Source organism: Phasianus colchicus, chromosome 2, assembly GCF_987193195.1.
Source record: "Phasianus colchicus chromosome 2, bPhaCol1.hap1.1, whole genome shotgun sequence".
NCBI classification, from domain to species: Eukaryota; Metazoa; Chordata; class Aves; order Galliformes; family Phasianidae; genus Phasianus; species Phasianus colchicus.
The window spans coordinates 29195286-29218445 of NC_143437.1; the positions used below are offsets into that span (position 1 = coordinate 29195286).

Genomic DNA, 23160 nt, shown 5'->3' on the forward strand with positions numbered 1-23160 from the left:
CTTCGTGCACAAGATGCATAGATCACACAGTGTAAGATTACCAGGGGCTCTGTACACATTAGCTAGAAAAGCAAACATGGTCATTCACATTCTGGGGTCTCACACTATTTGGGAAGGTTTTCAAAATCCAAACTAGCTCATGGAAACCTGGAGGTAGGTGCCAAATGACCATGTGTTGCCACTAGCTATCTCTTTTCTTGGCATGTTCCAGCACAGGTCTGGAAGGAACAGATAAACAAAGGCAAACAGGGAAAAGTGATCAAAATTATACTGGGTGGTACACTAAAGTGCTGTGCTGAGATACCCAGATATGGAAGAAGAAAATTATAGGGAAATGTTAAATAAAATACATAATAAGGAAATGTTAAATTTTACACAGCTGGAGAACTAAAAATTCTCTCTTTTTGCATTTCCTTCTAGTTTGCAGCCATTTATTCCTTCTAAAGAGGTACTGAGTTCCAGGAACTCAGGAGGCACTCTGCCTGTGGAACTAAGGAATTTCATACACTAGAACTGTTCTGGCTAGGTATGTATTAGTTTCCAACATGCTGGGACAGAGAGCAAACTCAATTTATATAAGCAAAAAGATCACCCTTGGAGGCTCACAGCTGTGATGGCATTACATCATGGGTACGCACATAGTGCACTAGCTGACGCCAGTGGCTGACCAAAATCCCTTGGAAACTTCTCCACTCTTCTTTATTTGGTGCCAGGTATCTCAGCTCCCTGCAGAGTATAAAGTACTAGGGCAAGAAAATAAACTGACAAGCCTAATTCTACAGTTCTTGTCAAATTTAGCTTAAAAACAAACAAACAAATCCCACAAACAGACAGAAAGCAGAAACTACCCTTTGCCCAAAGCTGAAAAACAAGTGCCTTTCAGGTCAGTTAATTTTAATATCTACTTATGAGATAGAGAATGCAAACTAATTTTATCCCAGCAATATTCTACCAAGGGAACGAAAGGAAAATGGATAATATTAGATTACTTCTGTAATGACAGTTTATCCTGCTGTAAATAAGACCACTGACTCCCTCAGGAATGTCCTGCACCACAGCCAAGATCCTCCAGTTTACTTCTCCCAGTTGTCTCACCTACGTTAACCCTAGGCTCATCTGCCTCACTTTGTTAAAGGGGAGATACCTCATATCCCATATTGTTAGACTCATCAAAGTGAGGCACTCAGGATGAGTTGAAAATGATTACTTTGACAGGGCAAAAATGCATTTGCATCAATGATTAGTACTGTCCTCTGTTTGATCCTAAACAACAGAAGCAGCCAGAGACGCTCTTACCTGGTCAGAGGCCTCACACTCTGTCAGGTTCCTCCAGGGCAGAGTCGAGTTCTCCTTCAGCAGCCAGGTACCCTCAGAGGTGCAGAACCGGTACACCTGCCCATGCAGCACTGCCAGAAACAAGAGAGGACACAGGGTCAGCTGGAGTAGAGCATGCATGCTGGGAGGCAAGGCTGCGACCTTCCCTCTTCACCAACAGCTTTCTCAGTTGAAAAGAACACAGCAGCACAGCTGCAGGAGCACTTTGCCTGCTCCCTGCCCATCAGCACTGCTGCTGCCTGGCCTCAGGGCTACAGCCTCCAATATTCACGGGGAAAAGAACATGAGAAAGGTGTGCATGCTCTTTCTATGCTGAAATCATGCAGACCAGTGAACAGAGAAACCTCAGAACAAGTATGTTAATACAATCTCCCTAGAATGCAGCTATCTAGGCAAACATCTGCACTACAAAACAAAACCATAAATCTCTGCTTAAAGTACCCATATGGTCTTTTTATTCCTTCTGTGTACATGTTTGGATAACAAATAAATAAAATATCTTTTAAAAGCAGTTAGCAACTTGATCTTGTAAAAGCAGGCACGATGAAATGGCTTACAATAAAATTACATCAGACAGCAGCACTAAAACAGGAGTACAAAGGGTAAGGACAACTGAACTTTAGCATACAAAAGAATCTAAAGTCTAAAAATTCTAAATCCTAATGCAGAAGTAGTCAGTGCAGGAACCAGACATTTCTGCATTCAAAAAAAGTCTTAAGCAAAAAGAATTAAATAAAAAATCCAGATGAAACTATGTAATGTGAATGGAAGAACTATGTATGTCAGTGGGAGAAGCATATGAACGTCTTGTTTCAGGAATCATTTATCACCCAAAATATTTATGGTGGTGCAGAACTGATATACTAAAGGCAATCTGACACTCTCAGGGACAGGAGATCAAGTCTCGACCCTGTGGAGTATTTTCATCTGTGTATGAAAGACATCTAACTTATATAACATCAGCATAGGCTTACTACAAGGGCCCTGAAGGTTTTGGTGTTGGATTCATACCACACACACAACACCTTTCATCCTCTGCATCTGGTCACGTTGAAAACCAGCACTGTGCAAGACATGGGAGGCAAACTCAATCCCTAGGATTCTTAGTCACGTCTGAATCCTGTTGTGACTCAGGCCCTCTTACTTTTCAAGCAGTGCAAATACCAAATGTACAACAACCAGCTCCAGTTTGAGTAGATTAAAATGATGAACAAACTTTCCAGAAGATGTGAGTAGTTGCTGCCTCCTCACTATCATACAATATCCTTCTCCTGTATCATAATGCTTTTTGTTACCATACAGTCAGTGTCTCAACTGACACCAATTATTACATCCAATAATTGAATATCACACTCTAAAATGAAAATAAATAAAAACTACTTCCAGCATATGGGGAATCTGATTTTATTTAACTTGTAAATTAATGCATTAGCTGAGAAAGTTGCACAACTTTTAGAATGGAATCTTAAAGAAGCCAATTTGTAAACTGTCAATCACACCTCATTAGAATTACATGTTAAAATGTGGATTGATGTCCAAAGCTCAAATGCTCTGTAGACCGATAAAAGGCAGAGAGGAGAGGCCAAGAGTTAACACTGAAGTTAATACCATCATCTATAATGTTTTCTGATGAGCCTGTAAATCAAAACAAATGCTGTGGCCAGCTAAACAATTTTACTTAAGAGGAAAATGTTATCACATGGCAGAATGCTCACAAACACTTCCTTACCAGCCTTCTTTTATTAGAAATAGAAACAAATTAAATGATCTATCGGCTTAAAACAACCTGATCTGCCTTTTACAACAGCACTGTGTCAAGGTCAGTGTGAGATTACTCACCTAACAGTCCCTCAGGATAAACTGAAACATTATTCACTGTAAAAACAAATTACAGCATGTTCTATTCAATCACTTGTATTCAGGCAGAGAGATGAGAGAGTGAGGAAAAAGGACAAGAGACCAAGAGTTTTGTCTAGCTGCTGTGGGTCAAGTATTATAGAACTTTGTTAATGTATCTTCTCTATTTCAAGCAGAGGTAAATGTTTTGGAAAAGGTAACAATTTTGTCCATTAAAAAAAGAGACTCTGTAGTATATGGGCATCACAACAGATTTCCAGCAGACTAGTTTATTCCTGAAGTGAGAATAATGCCCTTTGATGGGGACCTTGGGAGTCTACACCTCCTAACAGTTCTGTTATCAGTTGGTGTGACCTGTCCACTGCTCACTTGGAGCCACTGTTGGCTGTAAAAGCTGTCACAGAAACATCATTTAGCCCCCATTCTGGCTTCTCATACAGCAAACATCCTAAACCCAAGACCTGTAAGCCTGCAGCTGGCAATATGGCAACAGGGTGCAACCTGGACAGGGAGCAGGAGGAGCTCTAGCCTGTGCTACTGTCCAAGAAACACATTTATCTAAATGTGTGTTTATGCTGGGCTCGCTGCCACATCATCTGAAATTATATTACCTCAACAGGCAATTTAACTACAAGTACTTTATTTAGTACCCCTTCCCACTGTTCCTCCTCCTTCTGTATATTAGTCATTCCAGCTCCTTATTCTTACTGATGATAAAACAACAACAAAACTATGCCTTGCATTTTGTTTTGAAGGCAGAAAAGCTGACTATCACTTCAAGTTTTGGCAGCAGGAAGAAATTCATTTTCAATTATATCCTACAGTCTGTGTGAGAGGTGGGGAAACAGATCTGAATGCACATACTGAGAGCTCCCATCATGCTGCAGAATGATAAGAGAGAGTCGTGTACCCACTGTCCTACAAGAAAAGATGGATGCGAGTTTACACACAACTAATATCTACTTTAGAGTGCAAGGGGAGATGCAACTGAGCAAGTGTTGTCTATGATACAGACGGTAAAAACTCATCTTGCATGCCCTGAAGTCCTCAGAGCCTGTATCCCATGCTTTACTATCAAAAGTTAAAAAAACAGAGACTTTACTCATGGAGGTGATGTACTGCAGAGATTTTGCATGTAAATACATTCTTATTTAAAAACAATCAATTTGGAATTATACTAATGCTAAAAAATTAACACTCAAGATTTAAGAATTGCTAAGCTAAAGCCACTTATGTGGTTTTTAATTCCATCCAATAAAACCATTTTAACTTATGCAGTTACACATTTTACATTTTTGTCATTAGAATCCATTGTTGGGTTTGTTTTTTTCTTGTGGAAGGGGAAGGAGGGAGTTCCTCAGGGTGAAGAATAGGGGGATGTCATTTAATGGAAAATTATCAAGCTATCAAGTCATATTTAAGCATACTGAATCAAATTGACAACAAACTCAATGTTTTCTTAGACCACCAATTCAGCTTCCCAATGAACATTAAGCACTACTGTCTCCTATTTGTTCACAGATGTTCCAAAAATGAACAGTGTATTCTAATCACATATTAAAGCCAGATTTATACAACAGAGAAAATTATGCAGCCACAATATTTATTCTACATGGACATTCACTTTTCTTAGTGCAGAGATCATCATTTCTGACTCTGCAGTATTTTCCCTCACACAGTACAAGTCCCCACAGTTAATGAGGCAATGATCCTGCAGAGAGGAGTTTGAGCTTTACTACTTGACTAACAAGAAGACCCATTCTGTGTAGTGTAGGAGTAAGATCTGTGGAAAAGTGATAGAATATAGCTTCATAATTAAAAACTACTTGCACACTAGTTGCCAAGAAAAGTTGTGAGAGCAAAGTAGACCGCAGTAAATCAAAGCACTCATTAAGTTGTAACATCGTATATCACTAGGTAAGAGTTAGTATCTCAGAACAAACAAGCCAAAAAACCCACAACAAATCAACCAAAACAAAAACTCACCAAAAAGAAAAAAAACAACAACAAAAGTCCCACCACATCATACTGAAAAACAAGATTATTATGCTAAAAGGAGTTATACTCTCTAAGCATTTCAGCTGAATAACTTGTATTGAGAAAAAGCTGCATTGATTATGCTAGACCACACTGAAACCTAACATAACCTTTTGAAATGTACTTTAAAAAACAAGTCAAAAACGTGTGCATGTTTATGTGTATTCATTTTAATAAATGAATAATGGAGAGTGTTTATGAACTATAAAAGATACGTGAATTAACATAATAAAAGAAGGCTGTTTATGAAATACAAGTATTTATGCTAATGGTACAGCTTTGTGAAGGTTTGGTAAGATACCAAGAGGCACTATTAAAAGTTTTATTCAGAATAAATATAAGTGAATTGGAATAAATTTATTGCACGAACAAACATGATTGAAAGTTCAATATATATGTAAAAACACTGCTAAGAGGTTCTGTGTTTTTAAGTTATTGGATGAGTAAGTTAATGTAATTAATAGAAGACATCTCATTAAAAGCATGTTACAATAAAGTGGAAAAAAAAAAGATGCAATAAAAAGTTTTCTTGAAAGGTAAGAAGAGACACAGCTGAAGACTTCCTAAAGCAGTGGAAGGGGCCCATTTAACTACGCCCATGATTCAAGAACTTTAAAAAAAAAGAAAACATGCATACAGTGAAAGAAAAATAAGCTAAAAGAAAAGAATGACTAGACAAATCATCAGCATGATGCTTGGTGAGCTAAAGCAAAGGAAAAAAGAAAAAACAACAGATAACTGCTATGTTAAATATGTATAGCCAGGAGGCAGAGGTAAGTAAGCATGCAAATGAACTCATTATTTGATGAAGCTTCTGAGCAAAACAAGAAGGTCCAGAAGATGTAGTTAAAACCCAGTGTCAGGTGCCACAAATAAACTGCCAATCCTTGGCAGAAAAGTCTTGGTTATTTAGTTATCCTCAAAGACAACAGTATAAATTAGAATAATTGAATCATTGGTTTTCACCTCTCACTGGACAGCGATAAAGATAAGCCAAAAATGCAGAACTGTTGGCAGGTTTTGGGGCAGGCAACTTCAAAACATATCATAAGAAGGAATCCAATCATCAAAACTTCATTGAGAGACAAATAATTCTGTAAGTATTATCTGCTACATTCCAAAAGTAAAAGAGTTGGGTACTTCAAAGCGGAACAGATAAAATGAAGGATCTCTATTTCAGAGTGAAGACACACATTTTTATCGAACAAATCGTGCACTCTGGCACTGGTTAAAAGCTTATTACTTCTGCAAAAGGAAGCCTGAAGCTGCAAAGGAAAATTGTATCAACCGGTAAAGGCTTTTCCTATGGAGATAGTTCTTATAATCTCTGCAGACTTGGAATTATTTTTCCAGTACTTTGAAGAGGAAAAAAAAAAACCAAACAAAATAAAACAAAAAAAGACCCCACCCAGCAACAACAAAACAAAACCCAAACAGCTTGTTCACATACATTAAGAAATGTAGCCTTTGATATTACTGCTCAGGACACAGCCCTATGCCACATCCATATATTCATGTGCTTTGTCAGTGGATTTCTCTGTTACACAGCATGGGGATATTGATGTTGAGTCTCAAATACTGTAGAGGTGTAGTCTAACATTTTTTGTCTTTCTGCCCCAACATCTTCCTCTTCTTTCTGCCTCCTTTGCCCAACTCCTTTTAGTTGCTGCGCTCCAAAGCCACTGGAGATGAATAAAAAAACACCCTGATTTCAGCTTCTATCCTCTTAACATGTCTCCTTTCTCATCGTGTTCCTCAGACATTCTCTGCACACCCAAGAAGTTTCTGCTCTGGTCAAGCAGTGAAGAGAGGGGAATTCAGTGGGAGAAAATGCAAGAAATTCACCACGAGGAATAGAAAGTGAAATGTCTCCACTGCCCTAGGAGTCCCATTCATCCTCCTTACTCACATGCTTAACTTTCAGCTTTAAACCAGCCTTCTATTGCATTGAATCACATTCAACCAAAGCTTTGCAAGCCTATAAGCTACTAAAATCAAGCTCCTAAAGAAAAAATAAAAAACAAACTATCAAATGATTTAATCATGGAAACCAGCATCTTTCCTGCCAATAGTTACTGGTGGCAGTAATGTCTAGATTGACCCTCCCATTAAAAGATGAATCTTTACAACAATATCTCTGAGACTTACTTCTAATCTAAAAATTGGGGATTCTTGCACCATCCTATTAGTAAACTGCCCTAATTTCGCTATTTCATCTTCATTTCTACTCTACTTTCATTGCTTCAAAAGTATTTGCATGGACATACAATCCTTTTGACTTAAACTTTTCTTTTCCTGCCAAGGTGCAATTCTTTCTTGAAGTATTCACTGCCAATGTTACCTCACATTTTTAAAAGCTTAGAGGAGCTCACTGACATTCATCATCCACACAAACTCAATATTTTCCACATTTTTAGCCATGCTTTAGTTCTGTTTAAACAAGATTGTTGATACTCTGCTTCATTAAGCTCCAGGACAATCATCAGCCAGGTTTTGTGTGTGGAAATCAAGCTTCTTTTATTTTTTTTTAAACTTTCAGAAGAAATATGCTGATGAGCGCTTGATCCTTTTCTTGCCTAATTCACTTCTGCTTTTTCCAATTTTCAGAAAGTAAATTAGTTTCAGAAAGGTCAAATGAATCTGGCCAGCCACCAGCCACCACTATCATTATTATTGTCATTGAACTATTCAAGTACCGAGGTTCTTTCATAAACACCCTGCCCAGAGAACTTTCATTCTTATTCACGGAAAATTTAAAGTGATGTATGGGAGTGCTAACAGGTACCATTTGCAGTACGTTTAGGAGGATTTGGTGTACTTTCAAAATACATAGCAAGGACCTGGGTCTCTCAGGGGAAGTGCAGTCTACTACTGAAAACTCTCAAGGGGAAATTTAACAACAAAACATACAAATGGAAAACGGTTATATAGCAAATAAAGCTGTGTACATGATGAATAAGTACAATCATCATGTAGCTTAGAACATTTTCAAGGTAAAGTTGCATTTGTGGAGAGTGAAGTGGAGGATGTTCTATAATTAAACTACTTACAGGTACCTTTTAAGTCAGTCCACATTTTTTGCATGACCACTTTGCCAAATGAAAATATTATTAAAAAAATCAAAGCAAACATAGAGCTACTAACTTACTTCAGCAGGCAGACAGCATGATTCTTCTCCAGATTAGGTATTTACATCTATACAGGCAAGCTGAGTTCCATACAGGCAAGCTGAGTTCCATACATACTGTTACCTGAGTTCTGTGGATCTCAGGAAAAGCAAGCAATCCTTCAAGTTCACTATGATACCAGAAATGTGTTTATTACATGAGAAAATACATACAGATTGGATACAAGGGGAACATTTGCCATCACTCAAAGGTGAAGTGGCAGAAATCACAGAACAAGCAGGGAAGAAGTGGACTCTAGGTTACACAGCTCACCCAGCAAGCTGTTCTTTACCCATGCAGTTAAGGTCAAGCATTCACAGTTTATTCTATCTTGGTGGCTTGGAAAAAATAAAAATAAAAAAAGAATCAATGTTCTAACTGATGATTAACAACACTTAAGTGAGCCAGAAAGATAATGACCTGTTCTTAGCACAACATTTAATTATGTAGCATACATTATGTACTATGTTTATTCAGATCATGAACTATTCCAGTTTACTCTTTGCCTACTATATTTAAAAGCTGTAAGTTCTCAAGCGTAAAATCATTACAATTTTAAAGAGTAATATGAAGAAGGATTTGAGGTCTTTCCCTTTAATAGAACCGTGAATAAATAAAGATACTACATATTTCAGTTACACAAGACACTGAAACAGGTTGCCCAGAGAGGCTGTGGATGCCCCCTCCCTGGAGGCAACCAAGGCCAGGCTGGATGGGGCTGTGAGCAGCCTGGTCTAGAGGGAGGTGTCCCTGTCTGTAGCAAGGGGGTTGGAACTACATGATCTTAAGGGATCATTCCAACCCAAATCATTCTATGATTCTAAAATAATAATTCTATGATTCTAAAATAATAACAGTATGGATGAAGCTTAAAGAAATTGATAAGCTTAAACCTACCCGCTTAAGTTAAGCTATTTGTTAGGTCAGCGTGGTCAAAACACAGAGGTACCCTGTCAGCTTCCTTGCAGCCAGGTGTGATGATTAATTCGCTCTTAAAATAACCTTACTATTAAACAGCTGGGGGACGACTTCTCAAGAAGATGCAGAATGAAGTTTGGCTATGAATAGATATGCCTTGATATCCTTGATACATCCCAAGGAATTACTTAAATAGAACAAAAACATTATACAGTTATAAGCAAGAGCATTGGAAAACATTCCAACTTTTCTACCTTCCACAGATGCAGTCACACCAGACCAATATCCTACAACAAAGGCATCCACCTTTTATGTTATGTTCAGCAATGCAGAAGGGCACATTCTTCCTAGAGGACTTCAGGAGACCAGATTTGTACTTATCACGCATACACCATGAAGTCGTCCCCATCTTCCAACAGGTGCACTTCAACATTCAGCCACATGTGTTCCCATTGCACAATTGAGGAGAGGTTCACGTGCTTTGGTTGTGGCAGTTCCTTAAGGAAGTCACATAACTCACCCCAGATGGAAGTTCATAGACCACTGCTCTACCCCATGCTCCTCAGTCTGACACTAACCAGCAATTTATTTAAAAATACATTTCATATTGTTAAACAAAATGGAGAATGGCATTGCCACACAGTACCCAGCAGATATATCTGTTAAAGATTTTTTAAAATTATTTATTCTGACAGAGTCTCAATCTATCTTTGAGATGAGCAGCAAATGTTCTAGATTTTTCTCGTTTACAACCAGATGGAGGCTAATAAATGGAAACAGAGGTGAACTTGAAAGACTGTTTTGTTTTTTATTTAGCAAACAGAGATTGCCAATTAGCTTAAGACAGCTTTCACTGCAAGGAAGGAAGTATAAATTTTGAATTGCTTAAAGGTTAGCAAACGCAAAGCAGGACCTCTTTCACCGAAAAAAGGTCACACCCCTTTCCAGTATTATGGAGAGCTTTCTGGAAACTCAGTTTTATTGGAGCAAAGAAAGGAAGAAATGTAATAAAATGTCTAATCATCTTGGCTGTAGCCAATACTTGAAGTAAAATTTATTTCCTTCTACATTTAAAGACAAACAGGCAGTTTAGCAACAAGCTCACGTAGCCATACAACAACATCTCTTTTAAAATAAAGAGATTTTGAACCATGAAACGGAATGATTGAAGAAAAAGCAGTGGAGATCAAACCAGACATGGCTTACACAGGTTCCTTAAACTAAACTTTCAAACCAGACATATAGTGCAAAACTTTCTGAAGGAAATCTCACACACACTGCTGCTTCCTAATTATACTGCTTTCTGTAGATTCCTCTGCAATGTATATTGCTTCCTTTGGGCTGTCTCACATGGATGGTGTCACTGCCCCAGTGTGAGGTCTCAGGAACACACACACACAAAAAAAAAAAAAACAAACACCTTTAATTCTGCTTTTTGGGTGAGGCACTATGGCACTCAAACACCAACTTCACTCCTCTCCTAAAGAGATGACAAGAAAAGCTGTTCTGTGACCAGAAAGAGAATGGTGAGCACTGAAAAATGGACCTTAAGCTATTACAAGAGAGTAATGGGAAGAGAAATGGGAAAGAGCTGACCTGGATGTGTCCTTGCAACTAAAGGTACTCAAAGCAGCAAGCCAGCCTCTGGTCTCCTATGCAAGGCACGTGAGAAATTTCTTCCTTTCTCTGGCACAACAAGTGTTCAGAATTTAATGAAAGTTTGGTACTTTGAAAGTCTTCCTGTGGTTTCTGTAAGGTCACATTGGTGGACTTTGTACAGATAAATCATTAGGTCATATGTCCCCATTCAGGATTGAGGTGCATCCAACGGGTACCTGAGGCACTGTTTCTGTATTAGTTTTCTCCAAAAAACACCTCCCACATCTGATCAAACTGAACTTGCTCACAAAAAATACAGCCATCAGAGAGTTGCTTTAAAACTCATTTGTGCCAGACCAAAATACCAATGCAAACACACCTCAACAGTCAAGCCAGTTCAGGTGTCAGACATGTCAAGCCTACAGATAGGTTTGATCTGGTAGGATCTGTTTTTTTTTCAGTTTAGGACCTAAAAGATGAAAAGATTTTGAGCAGAGTTCTCAATAACATTTGTTAGCACATTTTATTTATGGGTATTAATCACCTGAATTTATACCAATTCATACTGAGAGTATTTCTAACACTGCACTTCAATGTAGAGTACCTGAAGCTTGAATTTTCTTATAGTCAAAACCCACACATACATTTGCTACCTTATTTATCCAAATAAAGATGATTTAGTAAAATCTGCTACTACTATGGTACTACTATGGTTTACATAATTTGTCTGAAACTGGAACCCCTGGAAGGTTTTTTTTTTTAATTAAAAGGGATTTAGTACTATTAAACAATAAAATATCAGAATCACAAAGGAGACATAATCGTAAAATGAATTGTGCAGCTCTGAGGTTTCCAAATCCACATGGTGTTATGGCCAGTTAGTCTTCAATTGTAAAAAGGTAATAAGAAGAAGCACATAGCCACTGGCAGCAAGGTGAGGTACTATCCATCCTTTAATGGAATACCGATCCCCTTTGAGATCTGAACTTTGGCACAGCCACTGCCCAAGTATAACTGCAGTGTGGATAGTACAACGTGCAAATTTTACCTGCTGTAACAACAGTGCTGTCAAAAACTGAGCAGCCTTTCAGGCTTTCACTAAAGACAGGCTTTGTTCCTTAACCTATGCATATATGACAGACCAAAAGTTCTGACTTGGGCAGCCAGAAGCGTGTGAAACTTAGCTTCAACAAGCACTGGACAAAGTCAAAAATCTGTGCTGGAAATCTCAAAGAACAAATGTTTTCAGCAATAACATCCCACTCTTACTTCAGCATCTCCCTGTGAAGATCTGCCCAACAGTGAGAGTTGCATAAGCACAAATAGAAGCAAAACAAAGAGCTGGAGTCAAACTGCCCATATAGGTATGAAATTGCTGTGAAGCCTACTGTTTCAAAGATATATTAGCAGGCTATGAGAAGCGCAAATACAAACATCTTACTGGTGATGGAGGAGGAACATGATATGTAACAGAAATACATATGAGTCTCTTGATAATTCAGATATTTTCATTTGATCTTTTCAGAGCATTTCAAAACACCACGTTGGAATATACGTCTTCTCAAAGAGAAAGCCTATCAATTTCTGAATGAATCCAGAGATCTGAACGGAATACTGTTTGTGTGAAATTCACTTCTCTCCCTCCCTCTGTTACCCTCAATTTTTTTTATTGTTCCAGAGGGCTTCTTTGTTACATACACAAAGCTATTTTATATGGCACTAGAGAGACAAATGACTGGAGAATCCCTACTATCAGGTACTCACAGTCCATCATTAACTGAGCTCCTCATTTACTATACCATGAAAATCCTGTACTGTGCTGTGAGAAACACGAACCAGTAACAAAGTTGCTCTAAATATTATTAGCTCCAGTGACAGTGGATTAACCCGCACTGAAGCAGAGACTACTCTAAACCTCGGCTCAGCTTCAGTGCAATATTGAGTATCTGGACAACTTTAATATCCTTATCTCACAATTTCCTGGTGAGTTAGGGCAATGTTCTAAATGATCAATCCATGTGAAGTAGATAAATTTTAATACAGTTGCAATCACTGCTATCAGGAAACTGACGTGCATGGAAAAATAATGACTCAAAGAATCAGGGGAAAAAAATCCACCACATTTCATTCAGCTAAAATTCCCAATCTGATTTGCTGCACAGCCATACAGAATAGAAGAATATGTTTAGCAACTAGATATACAAAATGCTGTAGTTAAATGTCACTGAAGAAACATGTAGTTCGTGCAAGCCATATCCTAGAAGTATATCAACAACAACTCAGTATTTCAGTGGAGATACAAAATAAAATTCCTCTAAGGACAAAGCAAGTCCATAGCAGTACAGGGATACGAGGGTTCAAGCATAAAATCTTGGTCTAATTTCAATACCTTTCTACTTGATCTTTCTACTATCCAGCTATCACAAACACATTCTCTGCAGACAATCCTTGAAGGCAGTATGCCAGTACTGAATTTGGCAAGGATACTGACCAACACCAGGTACCAAAATAAGAAAAACGTTCAGCACTTCTAAAGAGATGTGACATGCAAGTGGGACAGTATTGATTTTCTTTACTGTACTTTATAGTCTATCTTTGTACACAACACTTTTCAAAAAAGGTAGAAGACAAAAGTTGCAATTATAAGGTAAGTGATGTTGCGAGACAAAACCTTGCAGCTTCAGACATTGCTTAGCATGACAGAAGTGCAGACTCATTCTCCATAGACTTGTCTTGTGAAAGAGATCAGTCAGGAGTCTCTGTATGCATGCAAGTCTGAATTGACATAGAGGTCTGAGAATATCTGCAGCAAGTAGAAATTGAAATCAGTTACTGTCATGTAGGGCTGGATTACCTAGCATAGCTACTAAGCAGAAAAAAATCCCCAAATAATTTTCAGCTTACCATTCTACAGCCAATCTGCTGAGCTGCATCTGCTGTTGGGGGTTGCAGAAGGGTAGTCTGAAGACTGATAGTCACTAACACAAGATGAGGAGTGATACAGGAACAAGAATAAAAGCTGTTTTGCAGACAAAGCCTGCAAAATTTGTAGTTGATCAAGGAGAGCTCTAGCATTACAAACACTTTTCATGCGAATTCTTCTTCCCACCTCCTTTTCTGGTTCACACCACTGAAAATTTATAATACTCAACAGTAAAAAGGCTCAGAATCACACCAACTTAAACAATTCAACAAAGAGAATCACAGAACATTTAGGGTGGAACGGACTTCCAGAGATCTCCCAGAATGACCCCTTACCACAGGATGAACTAGAACAGATTGCTCAGGGCTATGTCCAGACAGACTTAGGCCATTTCCAAAATTTCTGTTTCAGAGTTTGATCACCTTCACAGTAAAATAATTATATTTAAAGGAAGCTTCCTGTATTTCAAGTACGTGGGCTCATATGTATCAGTAAGATTTCTGCACACACATTCCAGAACTTTCTCTTCTCCTGGTTGAAGAATCCCAGCTCTCTCAACCTGTACTCACAAGAGATATTTCAACCCTTAATCACCATCGCATCCAATTGCTGGATGCTGGACTAACTTCAGTACATAGTTTGTATGCAGAACCCAGAACAAGACTACACACTCCAGTCAGGTTCCACTCCCTAGAGCTAAGTGACAGGACATTCCCATAGAACTGCCCAGTACACCCCAGGAAGCTGCTGATCCTCTTTGTCTCAAGGGCACATTACTGGCTTACATTCAATTACGTTCACACTTCATCATTTTATCAAAGAGAATGTTACAGGAGTCAGTGCCAAAAGACTTACCAAAGTTAAGATAAACAACATCTACTGTTCTCCCCTCACATACTGAGCTGGTCACCTTATCATAGAATGCTCAGGTTTGTCAAGCACGATTTCACCTTCATAAATCCATGCTGACTATTTCTAATCACCTTGTCTTTTATGCGACTGGAAGCAGTTTCCAGGATTATCTGCTCCATCAACTTCCCAGTGATTGATGTGAAGTTGACCATATCTCCCCACATTCTTATTCTTCTTGAAAAGAGGAGACAGTTGCTTTCTACCAGTCCTCAGGAGCCACACCCCCGACTTCCACAACTCTTCTAAAGATAATTAAGATTAACCTCATGATGACACCGTCTAATTTGTTCAGCACTTGCTGGTACAACCCATAGAATTGCGTACATCCAATTTAAGCCTGATTTTCCTCTACGAAGGGCAAGTCTTCCTTGCTCCAGACTTTACTACGGATCCCAGTGGCCTTGGATTGCTTCAGGCAAGCCTTATCTGTAGTGACCATTGTGAAGAAGGCAAGGAGTATTTCATCCATTTCCATGTCCTCTTCCACAAGATCCCTTACTACATACAGCAGTGGATTCAATTTTTCTCTCACTGGCCCTTTGGTTTTGATATTACCTCAGAAGATTTATTATTATTATTATTTTAAATCACCCTTAACTTGACAGATTCTGGATAGACTTTGGCTGTCTTAACCCCCATTCCTGAATGCTCACTGTCTCTATATTCCTCTTAGGTCATCTATCACTGCTTCCAGCTCTCTTACACTTTTAATGGAAACTGCCAGGTAACTCTCAACGCTTCCTCCATTCCCATACTCATAAACAGCAGTCAGTTTACTCCCCAGGGGATTTCTAGGCAGTATGGTTCTACAGCAAACTTTCCATGCATTTTAAAAACTGGCTCCTAATCAAAGAACAGTAGTCTTAAACAAAGCAAGATTAGCAGAAGCCCTTCGTGCTTAATGATCTTCACTGAACATATTCTGAAGGTACTTTATAAACAAGGTCTTATCTTTCCCTTTTCTTGATTTTAAGCATATAAAGACATCTTAGCACTACAGGGCTTCCATCTATTTTAGGTTTTAAGTAGTGAGCTATGCAAGAATAAGTAATAAACATGCTTTTGTGATTACTGTAAGTCACAGGGCATCCAATTTCCTATTGTTACAGATCTTGCATTATAAAGGAGTTACCTCCCCATTGTGGCAGTCCATTAGCATTTGCTTTGAACATGACTCCACAAGACATCATGAAAATGAGTCAGGACACAGTAATTCAGACCCCTAAATTAGGCATCACACACTAATAGCAGCCTCTTGTGTTTTGTATTAGACGATAAAAATACTTCCTCATTCCATTCTTATTTTTCATTGATAACACATATTGAGGTATATTCACAGTATGAACATGAGAACAAATCCAGATATATTTTCTGAAGTACTTTTGCAATCCTCCCTAGCATGCTCTATGATTTTTCAAAATGATGCTAGTCTTTTCACTGAAACACACACAGTTTTCAGGATAATTAATTTTACTAGTTTCCAAGAGTATCAAAGATACTGCACATCCAAAAATTTATTAATCTGCAGTATTGTTTAAAATCTTGATTCTCACCAGCAGCGATGTTTGAAAAGCAATTGAAAGTCAAACAACTGTGTCTAGTATCTCAAAGATTGCAAGTAAGCAAGTTTAGAGGAAAGGAGTTGAATCCTGTAAAAAGTTTTAAATATCCAGAAGTATTAGGTATCCAGAAGTATTAGGTTTATTGGAAGTTCTGCAGCATCATACACATCTATCTCAATTAATTGCTAGGTAAATATTAATTCCACACATTTATAAAAACTTGTTTATCCATTCTAAAGTTGCAGTATCTTAATGACTGATCTGAGAAGGGTAGGGAAACACCATTTTAACATTAGAGGTTATAAAATTAGCAGTTACTACCAATACAGAAAGATACTCAGAAGATAGAAATATGAGGTAACATCATATTCATAATATCCACCTGGGAAAACCAAGAAATGAATCTAGAAAAAAAAAAATCACTCTGACACATGTTCAATATAAACAAGACAGCAGTAAGACTGTCTATGCATAATACAAGTCATTTCAGAAAGCAAGCTGGACAGGAGTAACCAAAAGGCTGTAGGAATCCCAGAGTACAGGAGCCAAGAGAATGGAAGAGATCACCTCTTCCCACATCACAAGGTCCCTAACCATTAAGCATGTTGATAATGCTGGACTTCAGAGTAAGACATGGGAACCTAATAGAAAAGCTACAGCAATTGAAAATGAAAATAGCAATGCAGACTCAATTTTGTTTTAAAGTCTTATTTCTAAGACAAGCTTGAAGTTCAACAGTAAATTTAAGGGTTACAATAGTTGACTTGTCACCTCCCAAACTGTACGAAACAACCCTGTGAACATCAAGGTTGATAATACTAAAGGGAAGAGTTGCTCCAGACACCAAAGCAGATATTCCCATGTGGCCTATGAAAAAATCCATATGGATGTGCTAAGTTGACCTTGGCTGGCTGCCAGACAGGAATCACACTGCACTTTTGTTGTAGTAAAGCAGTGATGGGATGAGGGGTGGAGGTATGTGGGGTATGATGTTATTTTGATGTCAGAATTTTTCACTCACCTTCAAGGTAACAACAGTTCAATAAGAAAAGCAAAAGCTTTTCACACAAGTAAAGCAAAATAAGCAGTTTATTCACTTCTTCACATTGGCAGGCAGATGTCCAGCCACTTCCTGGAAAGCAGGGCTTCAAGCACAAGGAACAGTTACTTGGAAACACTAATGCCACAGCTATGAGTATTCCCCCCCCCTCCCTCTTTCCCTGAGCATTTTTTGGCTGAACATGCTTCCATATGGCATGGAATGTCCCTTTGATCACATCAGGTCAGCTGACTTGGCTATGTCATCTTCCAAACTCTTCCTCCCCAACAAGGCCAGTAAATGTGTTGGAGAGAAAGCCTTGATGCTGTGCAAGCCCTGTTAAATAGCAGTCAAATCACTGGCATGCTATCAATGCTGTTTAAGCCACAGGTGCAAAGAACAGCATGATAGAATTTACCTCCAACTAGTCAGACAGTGCAATTCCTATTCCTTATTCCACAGGAGTTTCATCACTCCCAGGTGTCAAGTTACATTAAAGTATCCTTTGACTGTCCTATTTCTCATTTCCAAAATCTCCTTATTAAGGCCTACAATTCATACTATACACTTAAACTATCTTTACCTTCAACAGCCAGGCTTACATAGCCTCATTAACAGCATGCCGTCCCTTACCATGGGCCAAGTTCAATCCACCACACAAGATAGCCCATTTACACTTCAAAACTTAGATCTTCATAAAGAAGTTGCACAAGTTACTGAATTCAGGGACAGATACTGAATGAAGAAATCCACATGAATTGCCTTCAAGTGGTATCAGATGAATGTATACATAAGGATGTAAAGAATATCACCTTCAAAGATTTATCTGTCAGAGAACAAAAAAGAAGTCTCTGCATCCACCAGTACTTTCACCTTGTGGTATTCTAACAAACAATTTTTTCCAGGAAGGTACACAACACTTTTCACTTCAGATCATTTTTCTATATCTACTACAGGAGGACCTCCTGTAGCAGCTTTGCTATTATTATCTCTGCTTTCAAACTGTACCATTACTACTACTACTGTTAGCTCATCTTCACCAAAAAATATCACAGTACTGTTTCATTAATAGTCACTACTATTCAAACAGCAAAAGCAGATCAGAGCACAAAAATCCAAACTAAGTTCAATCCTTAGAAAGTCTTTTCTCTCATCTTCTCCTGATAGGTGGAAATAAATACTATACTAATTCCCATTCCTGCCTTTCTATTACAGAGAACTGAATGCACTCATGACTCTTAAAGCCAATATCATCCTTTCAAATGCTGTGCAAGTAAAACAGGGTTGGTTTAAAGCTATTCTTACAAGCAAGGACTCTTACCTGTGTTAGCCCAAGGTAAATACCAGGGGCAGCTGACATTCACATAGGTGCCAGGCAGTCCATCAGGCCAGCAGGCATAGTTGTCAAATGTTCTGTTGCAGAACTTGCCTTCTGCAAAGAGATGGAAGAAAGGGCATGCTGCTGTCTTGTATTAACGTTAATGAGGAAAAGACTGAAGAACAAAAGATAAAATACAATATGTGCATTTAAGCCATAATAGTATTATGCATTCAAACTCTGGAGTTCAAGTTTTTTGGGCAAAGCAAGTCTTATTTATCCCTATGAAACAGGGATGGGAAAAAATTGGGAATATGTTGGGAAAAAAAAAGTCAGTTAATCAAGGAAGAAGAAAGGCACATCAATATTAAACCATTTTTATCTTTTCCACACCCTCATATGTCTCAGTTGAATTTAAAATAATTTTTGCCGTGAATACTTTAGATAATCACTGCTGAGATTTGGCTCAAAGTCATGTGGTTGGAAGTCTAATCTAATATACAGAGATCCATCAACAAAATACACACAAACCATAACTTTGCATTACGGCTTAATCAACATGAGAGTACTTCAACTTCAGATTTATTAAACTGTCATTCTTAGAGGGCAGCACTCAACCACTCAATAGGATAATGGAACAGAGAGAAATGAATGTTTTGCAGCCATTGTTGTCATCACCTACTGTTCTCACTCCGCCATAATAACGTGGTTAAGAGAAGGAAAACTGACAGTTTTGATTCAGATTTTAATTATTATTCAGATACAGCTTTAGACACATTTCATCTTTTTTGGTGTGCCACAACAGCACTGAAGCACAGCAGTGCCCATATTGTATCCAGTTCTGAGCGTCACTGACAAGTCACCAGTGTCCTCTAAGCACCACAATGCTGGCACACTGGAGCTGTTCTCAGCACATTGGAGCAGCTCAACTGCTAAGATAAACCACATTCTCATTTGCAGTTGGCACTTTTTCTGCACGTGTTTCTGTGCGTGTTTTATTTTAAATGCTATTTCAGCATTTTACAATGCTCAAAATAATTTCTACTATTAGATTAATGTAAACAAAAAAGTATGGTCCTAGACTTCCTAATATCTGTACTCTCTCAACCCTTATCTCTAAAATAAATTTCAGGAGCGCTATATTAGCAACCTACTTTGATGAACTACAGCCCCCACAAGACACTGGATCTGAAGATGAAAATCTTTACAAAGGAATTCCTCCTTAAATTTTTCCTCTCAGCAGAGGGAAGAGTCCCATATAGAGCAGGTTGAAGGAAATGAAACAAAGAAGAGATGGACTGGATAATAAGCTGGAGAAGTTCGTAATTGCTCCCTTGTGACTGTTATTTTGCATTTTAACAATACTTTGTATCCCTACCAAGCAAGCTTACCTGCTGCAATAGGAGGTGCCTCATACAAGTATTTCAGGCATTGGAGCTGGTACTCCTTCCACTTCTGTACAACGCCAGAAAGGGATCCATCTGTACTCTGAAAGAGAAATCACGAGTGTCAGACACTGAATTCAAGCCACATTTTCCATGCAGCCTAAATAGGAGGATGTGAAGAAGTCTTGACAACCTCATTTCTTTCCATGACCAGGTGATCCACCTGATGTGCCCAGGCAGCCAAGAATGCCAATGGCATACTGGCTTATATCAGAAATAGAGCAGACAAAAGGACCAGGGTGGCGATCATCCTTCTGTATGCAGCTCTGGTGAGGCTGTACCTTGAGTACTGTGTTCAGTCCTGGGCCCCTCGCTACAAGAAAGAGGCTGAGGCCCTGTAGTGTGTCCAGAGGACAAAAAAGCTGTGAGGGGTCTGGAACACAAGTCTTACAGGGAGTGGCTGAGGGAACTGAGATTATTTAGTCTGGAGGAGGCTCAGGGAGATTTTATTGCTCTCTACAGCTCCTTGAAAGGAGGTAGTGGTGAGGCGGGAGTTGGCCTCGTGTCTTGGGTACCAGTGAAAGGACAAGAAGGAATGATGTCAAGTTGTGCAAAGGAAGGTTCAGGTTCAATATTAGGAAATAATTATTCTCCAGAAGAGCAGTGAGGCAGTGGCACAGGCTGCCCAGAGAGGTGATGGAGTCACCATCCCTGGAGGTATTTAAGGAAAGGGTAGATGTAATACTTTAAGACATGGCTTAGTGAGCAATATTGACAGTAGGTGGATAGTTAGACTAGATGATATTAGAGGTCTTTTCAAACCTTAATGACCCTATGAAGTCAAAGCAACACTAATAAACATTGCAAGATGGTACTATGTGGTTAACTGCAACTGAAGAAACCTTTTTCTGTTGGTATTGTGAAGGAAAAAAAAACCAACAACTAAGCTGTGCTCTCAATGAAACCCAAGCTAAGTTAGCTTTGCTGTCTCAAATCACAGAGGGGTTTGAACTGGAAGGGACCTTTCAGACCATCCAGTTCCAATCCTCTTCCATGTGCAGGGACATTTTCTACTAGACCAGGTTGCCCAAAAACTCCATCCAACCTGGCCTTGAACGCTTCCAGGGATGGAAAATTTTTCCTGAGGCCACAGAAAGAGCAGGGACTTCTTTTCAGCACAATATGACAGGATACAGTATCACCTTTTCCAAGTACCAAGGGGCAGGGTGGGAACTACATACAGACTCTGCACAGGCAATCAGATGTTATTAAACTATAGAACTCAGTGCTGGCTGTTCACTCAACCCTAACCAAAGCCTCACCGTGCTCACAGAGGCCCAGCTTACTCACTGCAATTAAGTACAGAGGCAACAATTCTCACTTCATATTCATATAAACTGAATTACAAACTTAAGGACTACCACGCTCTAGGTAATTGATAACACAGCTAATTCAGCATTCTTTTCCTAGAATAAAGCCCATGTCATAAAAACCTAACAGCATGAACTCTGCAGCGCAACCCTAATAGAGGAGAAAAAGTCATTTAACCCCAGCTGTTGATCAGTTTATGAAGTGAAGCGAGAGGGTTAACAACCCTCGTAATTTAACTCTCACAACTTCAACTGCAAATTTTTGCTTTGTATTTCAGTTTCTAAACTTTTTTTAGATGGTTAGAAAAAAAATATAGCAGGACTTGGGAAGGTTTGTTTAAAACCACATAGCTATTTTAAATTTCCGGTTGTATTTCCAGAAAGGCAACCTGGATGCTATTCATTACAAATAGTGCACTTTTAAAGATGGTTGTGTAATCACTCTGGTAAAAAAGAAGTGGCATTTTTGGACTACAGACCTCAAATCCCTTCTTTGCTCTTGAATGCTCCAATGATTAAAAATATAGTTTTAGGGAAGAAATAAGCAATCAGAAATACCACCACATTCACTGTGCTCCTGTCTGGATAAAGACATAACATCGAATTACAAGGATGCATTTCAACATATGATGAGAAATACAACATTTAGTAGTTATCTGTTTTGTTTAAAGAAAGGTAGCTCCCTGTATTTACAAGCAACTCTTAACTGTAGCTAGGGCCTCATGGTCATAATTTTAAAAGAATTTGGCCAACTCCCACTGAAGTCAAAACAAGTACAAGCCTGTGGATCTTTCCAACTCTGACCCCTGTCTTCCTGATTTAAATCATCCTGGTCACATTTCACTTATGCCAATAAATGCTGCCAAAGTCTGTCTGGGCTCAAGTCACCAGCATAAAAATTAATGTACTGTACTGAATGTTAACCCTGCATGCATACGGTAACACAGAAACCTGTAGGATTGAGGTCCCTTCCAACCCTGCAATACTGTGATTCTGTGAAAATATTATTGCCTAAATTAGAGTGTGGAGAAACACGCGGCCAGGGGCTCCAGAATGTCATCTACAGATGTCTGTAGACTGAATAAAGAATAAATGACCAGTATGGGGAGAGGGAAGATCTTTCAAACCTAAGTTTCTCCCTGATGGTCTTCAGAAGTAAACTTTCAGGTTACACATTAAATGATGTCTTTATCTTACAAGGGTAGCTACTAAAGATATACAGGACTGTTTTACCTCTCTTGTCACCATGTTAATACTTCAATGCATAAATTAAAAGGAACATTCACCAGACAAACTCTGAAGTTCCGATTCAGAATAATTTTTGAAACTACTCACTGTTCCACGTCTTCCCAAAAAGTAACTGTTGATTTTGCATGCAAATGAATGCATCAAGTTGATCCAAATCCAGACTTGCAGATTATTATGTATACAGAGTTCCATTTAGAAGTGGAAGACTACATTATAAACTATCACCATAAACCTAAAACTGTTTGCACTGAGCAAAATAGCTTGTTGGAGGCAGAGATGCTTTGAAACAAAATACTCTCTTTTAAATCAAGTTTTCATTTATTGTCTTCATGAATACAGGAATCGCCAGTTGTAATTAAAAATTAGAAAAAAAGGCAAGCCTCTATTCCGCTATTTAATGAAAAAGTAGAAATATTCTAATCTATAGTGGTTTCTCGTGATATGAGATGACAACTAACAATGAGATTATTTTACTCTTAAAATTTGCTAA

The 23160-nt window shown here is 38.5% G+C and overlaps 1 protein-coding gene across 1 annotated transcript in view; it reads right to left on the reverse strand.

Annotated features, from left to right (window-relative positions):
• GLP1R (glucagon like peptide 1 receptor) overlaps positions 1–23160 on the reverse strand; it is a 79472-nt gene that overhangs the window by 30549 nt on the left and 25763 nt on the right. Inside the window, exons 2-4 of the mRNA XM_031594145.2 lie at positions 20059–20155; positions 18671–18781; positions 1297–1406 (exon numbers count right to left, since the gene is read on the reverse strand). Coding sequence (XP_031450005.1) covers positions 1297–1406; positions 18671–18781; positions 20059–20155 — 318 coding nt within the window. The remainder of the gene's footprint in view (positions 1–1296; positions 1407–18670; positions 18782–20058; positions 20156–23160) is intronic.